At 35.0% G+C, this 16,733-nt stretch overlaps 1 protein-coding gene across 2 annotated transcripts in view; it reads right to left on the reverse strand.

Moving 5' to 3' along the window:
* Positions 1-1,243: 1,243 nt before the first annotated feature.
* HERC4 (HECT and RLD domain containing E3 ubiquitin protein ligase 4) overlaps positions 1,244-16,733 on the reverse strand; it is a 132,957-nt gene continuing 117,467 nt past the window's right edge. Inside the window, exons 19-25 of one of the 2 annotated variants that reach the window (XR_006540225.1) lie at positions 16,331-16,497; positions 15,629-15,695; positions 13,011-13,093; positions 9,135-9,318; positions 4,362-4,464; positions 2,628-2,925; positions 1,244-1,374 (exon numbers count right to left, since the gene is read on the reverse strand). Coding sequence is in view for 1 of the 2 variants with exons in the window: in XM_044916044.1 (XP_044771979.1) it covers positions 2,717-2,925; positions 4,362-4,464; positions 9,135-9,318; positions 13,011-13,093; positions 15,629-15,695; positions 16,331-16,497 (813 nt within the window). In the remaining variant the exon portion in view is untranslated. Of the gene's footprint in view, positions 1,375-1,731; positions 2,926-4,361; positions 4,465-9,134; positions 9,319-13,010; positions 13,094-15,628; positions 15,696-16,330; positions 16,498-16,733 lie in introns of those variants that run through there. The other variant, XM_044916044.1, reaches the window with a different exon arrangement.

Raw genomic sequence — 16,733 nt, forward strand, 5'->3', positions numbered from 1 at the left:
ATTGAAATAGGATGAATAAGGAAACTACCATAAGGAATATGGATGGCCAAAGTGCAAAAGAGCTAGGGAGCAGGAAAGTGGCTGAGAACAGAACATCTGCCCTTGCTCTCAGCTTGCCATACACTCCTTCAGGGGAAGACCGCCCTATTACACTTTGAGGACTTTTGGTTGAACTAAATGCCATAAAAACAAAATGTAAGAAAGGCTAGGACTTTATTGCAAGTCTCCAGTTTTAAAAAAGTGCATTCTGGTTTTGTTGCATGCAATGCGTCTTGGTTCTACCACTTGAGACAGGAGCTACAAACATAATTGCTCTTACTAGTAGATCTTTATTGGAAGCCAAATATTTTCAAGTTTAGTCCACTCCATAATCACAGTCTTTATAATTTAGTGAACTCAGTATTTGCTTATTTTCTACACTAATTTACAAAGCTCAAGATATTTTTCTTGCTATTTTTTTTTTTAAAAGATTTTATTTATTTGACAGAGCGAGCAGGAACACAAGCAGGAGTGGGAGACGGAGAAGCAGGCTTCCCGCGGAGCAGGGAGCCCGATGCAGGGCTCGATCCCAGGATGCTGGGCCGAAGGCAGACGCTTAACGACTGAGCCACCCAGGCGCCCCGCTATTTTCTTTTTTTGAACAGGCTCCATACCCAGTGTGGAGCCCAATGCAGAGCTCAAACTCACGACCCTGAGAACAAGACCTGAGCTGAGATCAAGAGTTGGATGCTTAACTGACTGAGCCACCCAGGTGCCCCTCATGCTATTTTTAAAAAAGCAAACAGCAATTTGAAAAATCTTCAATGGTATTTTAATTTTCTACCATTAATCTCCCTGCTGTTAATGCTACTTACTGTATGTCTTGCAGCAACAGAGGGAGAAGAGTATAATAAGACTTACCCAAATTAAGCCTTGTACTGTTGTGCTCCTAGATAAGATGTGCCAGTTCCTTGTTAAAATATTTGTTCAATGAAATCCATCTGTATTAATCCAAAGTGGCTGCTATTTCACAGATCAGTACCTAGCATAGAGGTTACTAAAGAAAAAAAAATCATCTTACACATACACATGTGTTTTCAATGTGAACAATCACTACCCTCAAGAAATAAATGGATACACAGGGAAACAGTACAAAATGAATTTTCAGAGAGAGAGTGCTAATTTGAGCTCAATTATTGTATGTGAGAATACTTATGTTTAAGGGCTTCCCTCTCTATAAAAAGACACCTATGGCTTACCAGTGGAAGTTCTTAAGTTAAACTGGAAAGTATAGGTCCACAATCCCGTCTCCAAAATACCTGGGCTCATTTGCATTTTGGAATTACGAATGTTAACGAATTTTTTAAAGCACCCCACAGGGGTCTGAGGCAGCATCTAAGATCAAACACACTAAATAAATCAAACCTATTAATATCACCACAGTAAAATGTACAAAAAAAAATGTACAAATAGTCTCATTTAATACCATAAATAATAGCCTCAACAATTCAAGTTTTGCTGCAAAATGAGATACACAAATTTTTTTCAGAGTTGTTCTGGATTTTGGAATTATAGCTAAGAAAACTGGAGATCTCTGTAAAACAGACAGTTTGTATGGCAATGGTAATACTCAATCCAAAATTTAAAGACCTTTCCTGAGACATTGAGGAATTCTGAATCTTACATGAGAACCACTGAAAGGCTAAGTATTAAACCAATAAATCTTTATTACTTAAACAATTTTCACGGCTTAAAAAATAAATTTAAAAAATAAATATTTGCATTATAGCAGAAAGTCACATGGGTTGCATCAACTCACAGTTAACCACAGGAGATAACTAAGCATCAGCACCATAAAAATTGTGTTAAGATTTGTTTCTAAAAATTCAAGGAAATAGTTCCAAAGCATTGAAAATTCTGACTAAACACCAACCTGCAGCATCAGTAGTTTTGGAAGCTATAAGCCAGTGGCTGGTTCTCAAAGTAGCCAGTTTCTATTGCTGGCAGTTGTAGGACAAAGTTCTTCTGGTACCAAATATTAAGCTTTACTGATAACCTCCCATTTATCAGTAGCATCTCCAGGTTCACAAAAGGAAAGAACTACAAGTTATTTAACTCCTATCTGTAATTTAGATTTGCACAAGGATATTTATTCTAGTAAAAAAGCAAAGGTTATGTTTCATCATGCTAATTTTTTGCTTTTACAGATTCTCAGAATAAGATTTAATCATAACTGTTAATCCTTTTAGCTCAGTTCAATTACAACCATAGAAACTGTACTGGTATCAGAACATAACTATTTTATTACAAAACTTAACATTATTTACAAAATGAAAAAATAATCGAATGACTATTGCAGGCCAAAGATAAAGGTTTTTCACTCAGTGATTGAAAATTAAGCAACATTTCCATGCACTCACACACCAGATTATTTGTGAAATATGCAAACTCTTAAAATTCATGTTAGTAAAACTTTAATGTATTCACAATACTTGTATGTTTATTGGAAGATGGCAAAAAAAAAAAATCCATGGTTCTGTACAGTAAGTTTAATATTAACACAGTTTGTTCACTTTCCATTAGTATTTTTTGGCTTTCATGAATACTCATAGCATTAAACATTTTGCAAGTAAGAATTATAATAGTACCTCTGTCACCTTGCTGAATTCATCACCACAAGAAAAACACAAATAGTTTAATGCTTTTGCAATAAACTGATTAGTTATTATTTCCAAAGTTATATTAAACTGAAGCCTTCATTATGATCAATTGCTTGAATCAGTTTAGAGCGTAGAGTTTCTTTATCTTTGTATTTTGGAAGATCCAGAAGATTAAAACAGGTATGGGAAACTGGGAGATATTCTTCGCCACCTCCTGTTGACTGGATGACTAGTTTTAGACTCTTCATACCAAGAATAGGAATGCGATCACTACCTGTCAAAAATACTACCAAGAAAAAAAAATCATTCAGCCAACCACTTTTATCAAAACAATATAGAGTACCTATTTAGTACAGCCACCATGGCAATTTACATTTACTCTAATGAAGCCTATCTCCAGATTTATGGAAGCCTGATTTTGGAGACATACTAACTATATATCCGTACAATATTTTTTTCTTTAAAAGTGTAATCTTAATGTTAGCACACAGGAGATGCTTAATAAATGTTTGATGAATAAATGACTCTTGTCCCTGACAAAACATTTGAGAGCCATTCTTTTGGGAATAGCCATTTAGTCTGCAGCTCAAATACAAAATGCAGTTTTGATTATGATTCCTTTTTCAATCTGTTTTGTTTCTAACATTTTTGAATAAAATGTATAATGGACAGCTAAAACTCAAATCACCTAAGACTTGTCATCCTTACACTATACAAAATAATTTAGCCAAGATTTTTATTTCAACTGTCAAAAAGAGATTGACAGAAATATTCTTGGCAATAGCAGGAATATCAAAGGGAGCGTCATTTCCTGACGAATGGATAAAGAAGATGTGGTCTCTATATACAATGGAATATTACTCAGCCATCAAAAGAATGAAATCTTGCCATTTGCAAAGACGTGGATGGAGGTGAAGTGTATTATGCTAATCGAAATAAGTCAGAGAAAGACAAATACTGTATGATCCCACACATATATGGAATTTAAGAAAGAAAACAGATGAACATATGGGAAGGGAGAAAAGAAAGGAGAGAGGGAAACAAGCCATAAGTGAGTCTAAATGATAAGAGAACAAAGTGAGGGTTGGAAGAGAGGTGGGTGGGGGATGCGCCAGATGGGTGAGGGGTATGAAGGAGGGCACTTATTCCCAAAGTTTTGATGCAGAAGCCAAAAAAGAAAAAAAATGGAGACTGAACAAGGAAAAAAGCTATCCTCCAGAAATCTTTTTAGAAAAAAAAATTTTTTTTTTTTTTTAGTTTTATTTACCTGACAGAGAGACACACAGCAGGAGAGGGAACACAAGCAGGGGGAGTGGGAGAGGGAGAAGCAGGCTTCCCGCTAAGGAGGGAGCCCGATGCGGGGCTCGATCCCAGGACCCTGGGATCATGACCTGAGCCGAAGGCAGACATTTAATGACTGAGCCACCCAGGCGTCCCCTTTTTTAGAAATTCTAAAAGGAATCACAACCTTAGTTGATTGTAATCAGTGTTAGAGTTTGTTTTCATTTGAAAGAACCAATTCTATTTGAGGCAAATTGAATGTAGCTTTCAAAATAAAGATGCAGATCAAAAATTTACTCTGAAAATTAAAAACAGTACCTTGGAATAATACTAATAAGGAAAAAACCTTATCCAACAAAGTAATCAATTAATCTCCTACAAAAACAGTTTAATCGTTAATTCCATTTCCCATAAAACATAGGACCAGTTAGAAATACTTACACAGAAATTGTTTTTTCTTTTCCAATGGTAATTCATGAAATACTTCCCAAAAAATTTTTATCGTTGGATGTTCTGCCCAATATTCCCCTTTGTATTCTGTATTCTAAAAACAACATAATCTTTCATTAATATTAAGTGATGTTAGTTTTGTCTTGAATCTGACAAATTTTCTGTGGTGGTGAATTTCCACAATGGCCCCTAATGGCCCCTAATGATCCCTGCCTCCTACTGCTCATGCCCTTGTGTAGCCCCTCCCACAGTGTATAGGCTTGACTCTGTAATCACTATGATTTCTGAGGCTAAATCATAAACTCGGTGGCTTCAACCTCTTTGATCATTCATTCACTCTGGGGAGAGCCAGGTGCCATTTCAAGAGGACAAATAGCCCTATGGAGAGGTCCTTATGGTGAGACAGTAGGCTTTTAGCCAACAGTCTTGTGAGTGAACCGTCTTGGAAGGGAATTTTCATCAAGTCTTCAGATGACTAAAGCACCAATCAGTATCTTGACTGCAATCTCATGAGAGACCCCTAAGTTAAAACCACCCAGCTTAAGCCATTCCTGAAATCCTAACCCACAGGAAGTGGGAAAATAAATGTTCACTGTTACTTTTAAGCCACTAAATTTTGGGGTAATCTGCAGCAATGGAGCTAGCGTACTTCTCCTTTAGAAAAAATACTAGCACTAAGAAAAGGTGAGTAGAAAGGAGAGAGGGAGTAAATCTTACGCTGTAAAGTGTTCTTTAAAATCTAGCCACAGTTGGCCTTAAATTTTAGTTCTTAGAACCTTCCAGCATCAGGGCCTTTGGACACACTGTTCTCTCAGCCTAGACTTCTTAAACACATCCTCCTTCTTCCTTTGCTCATCAGGCTAATTTCTATTTATCCTTTAGGACTCAGACTAAATGTCCCCAAATTCATTCATTGATTCATTCAACAGATAGAGTTTTAGTCAAAATTTGGAGCCCTGGAGAAACTGCAGTGAACAAAGTCCTTACTTGTAGAGACCACCATCTACTGAGATGCTTTCCCAGATTTGTGTAGCCTAGGTTAAGTTCCTCTTTATATACTATTCACTGAACACTCTTCCTTTGTATTCATCAGAGTTAAATTATTTAATGTCTATCTTCCTTATTACAGGGCAAAGACCATGTTTCAATTTTATTTACTGATGTCTCCCTAATCTCTTGTGTAGTACTAGGTATCCATAGGGGCTCAATAAGTATTTGCTAATGGGCTTCTTAAAATTTTGGGCTCTATTTGTAGCCATGATTATCTCAATGACTGATCTCTTGAAATCTACAAAATAGTTGCTATTTATTTGTAAACACGTTTGGAGAAAATGGCTGAAATTCTAGCAATCAATTAACGGATTAATGGGTATGAATTATAGTCTGTGAGCATGTTAGTGGGAAATGAAAGGAGAATGGCTGAAGTTTTTTCTTTTTTTCCCCTTTTTTTAAAAAAAACCTCTAAATGGTTCTGGGGAAATGTGTACACAGTCCTGATGAAAGAAAGAGCATTTAAAGTCAACAAATCGTAATCACTGAAATTATAATAAATCACATATACAATGGAAGAAACCAAAGTATACTAAGTACACTAAAATATACTAAACCACCATCTTACTAAATGAGTATTTCTATCAATTTTATCTTCAAGCGAGGTTTTAAGTACTTACTGAGTGCTCTTCTAGGCTCTGGGAATATAGCAGTGAACAAAGAGACAAAAATCCTGCCTTCATGGTGCTTACATTGTAGTGGGGGGAAGAAGCAACAGACAGTGACAACAATTAAAATTGTAAAATTTATATTAAGTCAAATTCAAAGAGAAAATAAAGCAGGGAAGGGAGACAGGGTATGAGTGTGGGTGTGTTGTGTGTGAACACTCAGTTTTAGATGTTAGCCAGTAAACGTCTCTGAGAAGGTATAAAGACATAAAAGGAAGTAAGGGCAAGAACCCTTTTGGAATTACCAGGTGAAAAGAGCTCCAGGCATAGGGAATAGCAAATAGAAAGGCCCCAAGACTGGCTCAGCAAAGAGGCCATTAAGGCTGAAGTAGTGTTAAGTGAGAAGAAGAATGATAGGAGGCAAAAGGGACAAATTGTGTAGGATGTAAAGTGTGATGAGAGGCCATTGTATCATTTTCATTTTAGGGTGACTGGAGGTGGAATCCATTTCCACTGAGGTCTCCTTAAGGACAGTGCAGCTTTCCTCTCTTTAGCAGATCAATTTAACCAAAAAAAGAAATCTCCAATCTCCTTCCTGGAGGATTTAAGCTTGCCTATCAGCTTTCCTCAGTTATTCCTGGTTTCCCAGATTCTGTGGCTTTCCCTAGAGCTGTCTTTTGTTGGGTAAGAGAGAGAACCTGAGGAATCTAACAATTCCTTAAATTAGCTGTGAAGTAATGCTATTGCTTTTAGCCTAACCATGCATCCTGCTACCACAGTAACCTGATGTACCAATTCCTGAGCCTTTAGAAATTCTAGGGTGTGAAATGGGTTGCCTCTTAAAAACCCTATTCCTCAGGAGGCTTAGAATTCAACTTTCTTTGCTCTAGTCACTCATCAACTCATCCATCCATGTATTTTCTGTCTTCCAAACTATTTTTTTCTCTTGTTATGGTATTTTTACGTTTTCTCTGTGTATTCCTATTTTTATTCCTTTATTGTCATTCTAGTGAGATTTTGGAAAGGAGCAGAGATAAATGTGTATATTCTAGTGTGTTTAACTAGAAGTCCTAATTGTTTTTAAATTAAAAAATGTATTCCCTAAATTATTACATAGTAAAATTGGCTTTTTCTGGTGTGTATATAGTTCTGTGAGTTTTAAGCACATGTAATGACTCGTGTACCTACCACCACAATCAGGATACTAAACACTTCCATCACCCCAAAGAACTCTCTTGTGCTACCCTCTCCCATCACATACTCCCTCTACCCCTAGCCCCAGTTGACCATAGTTTTGTCTTTTCAAAAATGTCCTATACATGGAATCATACAATATATAATCCTTTGAGACTGGCTTCTTCACGCTCCATAAGGACTCTGAGTCATCCCAGCCACTGCACGTATCAGGAGTGGATCCCTTTTTATTGCTCAGTAGTATTCTACTGTATGGATATACCCTAGGTTGGTTTATCCATTTACCCACTGAAGCACATCTGGGTTGTTTCCAGTTTTTGACATGTTTGCAGATTTTTAAAAACACAATTAGGAAAGACTGTGGTAAAATACCTCTAACAAAGTTTACCATCTTAACCCTTTTTAAGTGTACAGTTTGGTGGCATTAAGTACATTCACACTGTTATGCAACCGCCACTACCATTCATCTCCAGAACTCTTCCTTTGGCTAAACCAAAACTCCATACCCATTAAAGCAATAATGCCCCATACCCCCTTGTTTACAGATTTTTGTGTGAACATAACTTAATACCTTAGAGTGGAACTGCTAGCTCACGTAGTAAGTGAATATTTAACTTTTAAGAAAATGCCAAACTGTTTCCAAGGTGGCCATACCACTGTATTTCCACCAGCAGTGTATCAAAGTTCCCAATGCTTTGTATCTTTGTGAGACTTACCGTATTTTGTAATGTTAACTAACTTAATAGGTGCTGTTATGTATCAAACTTTTATTTATTTATTTATTTGAGAGAGTAAGGGAGAGAGAGAGAGCACAGGAGCAGGGCGAGAGGGAGAGAGAGTGGGAGAAGCAGACTCCCTGCTCAGCAGGGAGCTCGACGTGGGGCTCGATCCCAGGACCCCAGGATCATGACCCAAGCCGAAGGCAGATGCCTAACCGACTGAGCCACCGAGGCGCCCCTGTATCAAACTCTTTATGCAAAAATTGTATCAGAGGTTTTCTAGATTACAAAGATGGAAAAACTTATTTTTGTGTGTGTGTTGAATTTTTTTAAATTAACATATAATGTATTGTTTGCTTCAGGGGTACAGAACAAAGATGGAAAAACTTATAAGTCAAACTTATATACATCTTTCTCAAAGCTGATCTAACCTAGCACTTTTTTTTTTTCTTCTAAGATTTTATTTATTTATTTGACAGAGAGAGACACAGCGAGAGAGGGAACACAAGCAGAGGGACTGGTAGAGGGAGAAGCAGGCTTCCCGCGGAGTAGGGTGCCTGATGTGGGGCCTGATCCCAGGGCTCTGGGATCATGACCTGAGCCGAAGGCAGACGCTTAATGACTGAGCCACCCAGGCGCCCCTAATCTAGCACTTCTTATTCAATGTTTATCTGAAGAAATATCTGAGAATTCTTTGTATAGAGAAGAAGGAAAAGGAAAAGATAGTTTAAAAATTCCCAATCTTCTTCCTAAAAATCCCTTTATTGGCTAAGGCACTAGTGATGAAGATCATGAATATTATTTACTCTCTGCTAAAAAATTTAACACTGAGAGTAATCAGAAAAAAAGAAACAATGATCTTATGCAATGTGAGTGCTTTTCATAATGGTTTTCCTATGATTGGGCAGAATGAAAACTCAGTTTTAGCTGGGACTTCTATCTGACCTCTGTCATAAATGACATAATTTTTCATACGAAAGCTATCACTACCACAAATACAAAAATGCCATCTAACTCATATACAACTAAAATTCATTCATTGTGGAGTAAGAAGGGTACAGTGTTTTCCTGTAAATAGGACAGTAATAGTGTAAAATGGAAAACAGTAAGTGAGAGGGCAATTTTTCCATCAATAAACCGTATTTTCCTTTGCCTTTCCATTAAAACAATTTCATAGATTTGTTTTCCCCTACCTTTTCCAGTTCCTTCCAATCATAATTTGTATTTCCAATAACCATTGCTTGTAGTTCATTTGGCTGGAAGAGTTGAAGGACCTTTCCTCCACAGACCTTATGAAAGCCCGCATGAAAAGCATCAAACAAGGAAGCCACTGATTTATTGAATATGTAATCCACATAAGCATCAACAAACTCTTGCCTAGAAATGAAAAGGCACACATGGCACAGAATATAAAAATCTTTTTTTATGGAGAATAGATACGTAGTCTCATTAAAAGTTTGAGTGCTCCTGTACTTTTTGTTACTTATCTTTAAAACTGAGAAAGTATGACTAGGATTCTAAGGGGACAAAGTCTTTAATGAGAAGTTTATTATTCTTTCTATACAAAAATCCAGTTCTTATCTAGGAGGCATGTAGACTTAATTTATCATTCACAGCCCAATGTAAATGAGGCTATTCCAAAGTGAAACGTCATTTCCTAATGGGAAGAATGACGACACAAATGTCTATCAAAATAATTTTTCAATACTCACAAACTATTGAGATTTATATGCACCACTCCACATGTATCCCTAAAGAGAGTCATCTGTTAAAAATATCAGGTGATAAAAAAATGAGAGCTTTGGGATTCAGACTATTAGACAAACAACAGTCTGTTTTTCCTCGGGTTTCAAGGGATCTGAAAACAAAATTTATTTTTTAATTTTTTTTTTAAGTAGGCTCTATGCCTAATGTGGGGCTTGAACTCATGACCCTAAGATTAAGAGTCACATGTTCTATCGACTTAGCAAGCCAGGTGTCCCAACAAAATTTATTTTAAAAATTAAATACCTGAAAGGTTTATTAAGCACTCTTTTAGGATAATCATTAAATATTACAAGTACAGTTTTCTTTTCAAAAATATGTGTGTATACACATATGTACCCATACACACACAAACACTTCTGATGCTTTTTCCTGCCTGTTATCACTACGATAGAAAAGGAAACTATAAAAGAAAAAAGTCCCTTTACCCAGTAATCCAGTAATTGCACTACGGTTTTATTCAATTTGTTCTGTTAGCCACAAATATTTTATGCAGCTATCTAGTCAAACAAATAATGAGAATGGGTACCAGAGGATTTCAATATTTTATATTCCTGTCTTCCAAATTAAAAAGGGTAATTCTACAAATGGGAATATTGGCAAATTCAGTTATCTACAGATAATCATCTTAGCAAATTATGAAATAATTCCAAAGTGAATTTACAAAGAGGAAAAAAAGGTTAAAGGAGACCATTGTAAAATTGGGCAGGCCTAAGGAAAAATCAGTAGCATATGCTATTAGATTCTGATGAAAAGAAGCAGGTAATTTTGTAATGGCATAATTTTATAATTCATCTAATTGGAAAGTGAAATTTATCTGTACTAGTTAAGTGCCTTAAACACAAAAGGCTAAATTATTTTATGTGCTAACATTTTTATCTTCAACACTTTCATTATCTAACTAGGATTGGTAATACAAAGATAAAAATTCTTTAAATTATTTCTAAACTAGATAAAAAACTAGAGACTTTAAAAGCAGGAAAAAAAACCTTTCTAAATCAGTTTTTCAAAACCAAGATTTTTTTTTAAAAGAAAGGATAGTTAGAAAGACCTAAATTTTTTCACATTATTTTAAAAACAGCTTTATTTTTATCAAAGGAAGACATATGTACAGTTTAAAATGTCAGATAGTAATACTAACAGCCAACATTTACTGAGCACGTAACATGTGCTAGGTACTATTCTAAGCATCTTAGAATTATTGCCTCATTTAATCCTCAAAATAGCCCCATGAAACAGGTACAATTTACCATCCCATTTTACAGAAAAGGAGACTGAGGCATGGACACATTCCTACAGTTACACAGCTTCTAAGTAGCGGAACTAAGATAATAACCATTTGGATAAAGTCCCTGGCAACAGCCAATAAGCTAGCTCTACACAGTAGAGAACGAAGCAGTTCTGTCTTGCACCTTTAGAAATTCCAGATATTCGAAGGAAAATTCTTAACTTTTTGCTATTCCTTCTGATATTTACCTTCAAACTTCAACAACCTAATTATATTGTTATTCCTTAATTTTCAGTTTAAAATATAATCTAATGAACTGATTATCTATTGTGGAAGATAAGGGTTTACCTTTTATTTAGTTGCCCCATTCTCATTTTGTCTCCCCAAAACCTTCCATTATAACAATTTTGGTTCACTATTCACTAAAGTTAACATTTTTATGATTATAAATAGTATTCAGAATTAAGCTAGAATATTTTATGGTTACCTGCCTTTTCTTAAAAAGAACTTCTGCAGTCAATTGTTTCCCTAATTTGCTACTTCATCCCTAACTTCAACAAAAATGTCAATCTCCTTTAGACTCATTCAACTCTAGGGAGCATCATTTGTATTCCATCCTCTTGATTTCACCCACTTTGGGTGCTCTTCCTAAACCTACACACTGCTGTTCCTGCAGAATGAATTCTCTTTGCCTCTCTTCTATATTGGATCCTATTTTTCTGGATCCTGTGTCTTTCTCTTACTTGGTTTAATTCCTTGTCTGGTAGAACACATCTTCCCGTAACTTCCTGAGAAAACTGCACTGGAAGTAGATTTCTCTGAGACTCTGGATGCATGAAGATGTTTTTATATACACTCACATACTTGATAGTTTTGATACAGAATTTGAAGTTAAAAAATAATCTTTTCCCAGAATTTTGATCTCCTAGCTTCAGTGTCAATCTTTAGAAATTTGATGTTATTCTGATTCTTAATTCTTTGTATATAGCATGCTTTTTTTTCTTTTTCCTGGAAGGTTTTAGGATCCTTTTTTTCCCCTGGGATTTTGAAATTCTATTTTGCCTTGGTAGGTCTTTTTTTTTTTCCTCCCCACTTTCCATGCTTTCAATTTTAAGGCATATCTTTTAAGGCCTGTCATTCAATTCTGGAAAGTTTTTTGGTACCACTTCTTTGACAAATTTCTTTCAGTGAATTTTTTTTTTCAATTTTTAATTGAATTTTTTGATTTTTAAGTGAATAATTTTTAGTCCATATAGATGAATACTGATTACAGTTTCTTTGGAAGTTTTGTTCTTCATCCTGCATTGTTTCTCTTTCCTTGACATTCTTTTCAACTGTTTTGAAGGGCTATCAATCTTTGGCTATCCATTCATATTTAAAAGTGAGACAGTGTATCCAAAGAATCCTCCAAAATACAGTACCAAGGCGGGGTGGTTGTAGACTCAATCCACTTGTTTTCAGTTCTGCCTCTTACCCCCCTGGCTGTGTCTATCTATACTCAAATCCAAAGTCTTCTTCGAAGCCTCCCACCCCACCCCCAGGATATCCAAAGCCCTTTAGTTCAATCTCCCCAGAAGATAAATTTCTGATCATCTGCCCAGGCTACTGTGCTAATTAAAATGGGTTTCTAACTGCTTTTTATAACAGCAATCTTTCTGTTTCCAGCATTCCCCTGAACTCCATACACTTTCTAACATTTTTTATTCTCAATGCCCAAGACTTTGTGCTGCAATATAAACTGGCTGCCAGGATTCATGGCTCCTCCCAGTCCATCTTATATTGCAGCTTTCTCTGGTTGGCTAAAGTTAGTTACCCCTGTTTTCTAGCTTCCAAAAATGAGTTTGCTGTTGTCCCCTCTACCTTCTCTTTGTTTTGCTTGTTTATGATCTTTTTATCCCAAACTTTAGTAATATCTTAAAGGGATTTCAGAAGCAAAAGGCAGTTACTTCCTTACTAACCATTCAAAAAGTAAGTTTTATCTGAGTAAAAACTTAAGGTTGTGACAAGTTTCTATATACAGAAGAAAAATGCCTACGGAATCTTATTACTACCACTGATGCTGCTATAATTCACTTACCGATTTTGTTTGTTAACAGCTGTGTCTGCACCATTTAGAACCAGCTCTTTCACTTCTGTTGCACCAAAGTTTTCAACTGTGATCTATTAATTTAAATTTTTAAAAAAAGTCAATGTCAGACTCAAAACTTATTAGATTTTAATAACCTATTATTATATTCTATCTTTCCCTCATTAAATATAAGAATAAAGTTGATTCTGTTACTACCATAAGCTTATTTGTGAATTCTGCATAAAAGCACAACTAGAAATTTTCATCCTCTGTAGTAGTTTGAAATCCTACCGTGACTAGTTAATTACAAATTACCAAGTGTTTGGTTAGTTAAGAACAGGAAACTGAGTACTTATTATGTGTAAAACTTTTTTAGAACAATCACTACAGGAGTAAAATATTAGGAAGGATGTTTTCCTTGTGCACGTGACAGAATCTAAGTGTCAAAATGTATGCAGCCCAGACCAGCTATGCATTCTTCTCACATTGACAGCTACTACTACTGTATTCCTAATATCTGCCTTGTTTGCATTCTTGATCACAGGTGATTTTTCCAGTATTAATTGGATCTAGCTATTAATTGGATTTATAAAGACAGTCAATTATTTTTAAACTTTTTATTTCCCTTACAGTAAGTCTGCTAATTTTCCTATTGATATTACCAATCCCACATCTGTACCTTTTTCTAGTCCCTCTTTTTGGAATATTATTCTCTTCTATTAGAACATTTTCTTTTAGTACCTGCTATCTAGAAAATACTGTGGTGGCAGTGGGATGATAAGAGATGAATAAATCCCTGCTGTGGAGTTTACTATCTAGTTAAAGAGGAGAAATGTGTTATGTAAACAACTTCTTATAATAAAATAAATGCTATAATAATGAGACATGAACAAAACGCTATCAGACCACAGAAGAACACTCACTTCTAAGTGGAGGAAATATGAAAGACCTCAAGGAAGAAATGTCATTTGAAAAGCACCTAGAAGGATGAGTAGGCTCTCAAAAGACTGAGACGGGACAGGATTTCTGACTGAGCACAGAGATTGGGTAAGATAGATATGAGAGTAAATACCAAGTTCTGAAAATGTATGGCCCTAAAAAAACAGAAAGATAAGGTATGTGAGAGAATACTGTGTGACATGATAAAACTTGATATGAATGGAGGGATACAATGTAAGTTAGAAAGTCGTATTACACATGTTTTTGAAGGCCGTTATTGATCTATTGCTATGCAAGCAATAAAGAGCCACTAAAAATTTCTGTGAAAGAAATGGCAGTGGGAAGGAATGTTTAAATTACCATAGTTCTTGAATATACTAACCATTCACAAACTTGGTGATTGATAAGTTAGAAATTATATTGTTTGGAACCCAATGTTTCAGTCCATTGAGATAATCAATAAAGATTCAAAGATAATTGATACTGCTATAAGTGAAAGTGAATTGAAGAATTAAACCATTGGAAAACCAACCATTCAGTTGAAATGGGGAACTAAAAATTTCATAGTAAATAGAGAAAGCCCAAGGAGGACCTTTTTTCTTGAAGAAAAAAAAAAAAAGTGTTAAAATAAGTTCATTTATTTCATCTTAAATCTACCAAATTTTCTTACAATTGTACTATGTGCCAATTCTTAAAATGATAAAAAAATGGATAAACTTTTTTGATGGGGGCACATAGTATTTTTTGGCAAATTGTGGGATAGCAGAATATGGTTATCTGTCAGATCTGACCTCAAGATCATAAAGAGGACTCTTGGCGGGGGGCAGGGGGGGAGGGATGGACAAACAAATACACAATGTTTTTAAAACGAAAAGAAAAAGAAAGAAAACCAAAGGTTTTACCATTTTCCCAAGAGATTAATTTATAATATTCAAATCATTCCATTCTGAAGTGCCTTCTCATAATCCTTGCTGATTTTCTCTTCTTTGTCAACTGTCTACTTCTGGCAGGTCCTCCTTTGTCAATGGCTTTGCATTTGGATGGGTAAGTTATTCAACATCCCTTTCACTGAATTAACAAAATTCTGTATCTTTGACAAGATTTGCAATTTCATTTTCCAAATAACATTCCAACATATTTGCATTTTCACTGTGGTACGTCATTTCCAAAGTAAGATAAATGGGCAAGGACAAATATTAGTGTGAAGCAGAAAGGGATGTCTGAGTAGGAATTAATCTTTTAAGTGGTAAGTTCATTACTGAATATTCTAATGTACAATAACCTTTGCTTCTCGAAACATTCTTGTAATTTCAGACTCAAAAATGAATACTTGAATAAAGAGGTCCTCTTGCATTTATAAAGGATCTTTAGCATAATGATAGAGCACTAGGCTCTGAAGTCACAGGCCTGGGTATAAATATTATTATTGACATGTAATGATTGTTTTCAGTTTTCTTCATCTGTAAAATAAGGATAATAATACTAATCTCATAGGACTGTTATGAGGATTAAATGAAGTAATGTACGTACTGTGACTAGCATATAGTTAATGCTCAATAAATGTTAGCTAAAGGGTTAAGAATTCCACTCATCAAAATAAAAAAAAAGAACAACCCCAAAGCCATAAGGCACAGCTGTTATATAAAAGGGATGATGAATAATCAGGCTATTCTGTCTTTCCATCTTACCGTAAAATTAAGACAAAATGTTTCCTCAACATCATCTTCTGGATAATCCAGTAATTGTTGCATGCTTCTGCAAAACAATATGCATGTTTCTTTGAGGTAAAACATTATTGGGTATTTTGACTATTTTAGTTATGAATAAATATATATTTCTCATTCATTCTTGATAAAATCTTTTTATTAATCTATACTTTTATATTTGTTTCAGAATGCTAGATATACAGTGGCTAGCGAATGAACAATTCTGAAGAAAAAAAAATCACTCTAAGGTTTTTATCTCTTCTTCTGAATACAAAGGCCATATATCTACCCATTTTCAACATTTGTTCTTATTTATATACAATTTCTATTCCATTTTATGTAATAAATAAAAAGAAACTTTACATATTCCAGCTAGGAATGAAGGTAATCAGAAGTCCAAATAAATCATTTAACTACTCTCAGGAAACATTACCTTCCTAAGTTTATTATCTGATATTTGCAAAATATTGTTAAATTACTAAAAATTTAGCAAATGGTTTTATACATATAAGTCTTTCAGTAGAAAATTCTGGATCTGGGTAACATGAAGAGTTCTCCAATATCAGAAGGGCTTTTGTTTATTTTAGAAATTCAACAAGAACAAAACAGAATTATTCCTAAAAGGAAAGCTTTCTGTACATTTCCCATTCCCTATTAAAACCCTTGTCACTTTTTGTTACTAACCTTCCAACATCAGGTACTAGTTCCTTCAAATCATCCAAGGATGGCTTCTTTTTTAGCAGTTTTTTATACAAAGCCAAAGGAAAATGGAGGTCCACAATAGTAAAATTATAAATTGCTAATCCACAGATAACACCAATCAAATGGAATAAATCACTGTCTTCAAATGTCTAAAATAACAGAAAAAAAAGTAAAGACGTCTTCTCCAAGTTTTAAAATAATAAATTTTTCTGATGACAAAAACACATACTTGTAGTAAAAAATTCTGAACATACAGAAATAAGTAATGAAAAAGCTCATTCTCTCTCTTTTTTTTTTAAAAGATTTTATTTATTTGACAGAGAGAGATAGCGAGAGCAGAACACAAGCAGGGCGAGTGGGAGAGGGAGAAGCAGGCCTCCTGCCA

This window comes from Neomonachus schauinslandi, chromosome 6 (genome assembly GCF_002201575.2).
Source record: "Neomonachus schauinslandi chromosome 6, ASM220157v2, whole genome shotgun sequence".
NCBI lineage: Eukaryota > Metazoa > Chordata > Mammalia > Carnivora > Phocidae > Neomonachus > Neomonachus schauinslandi.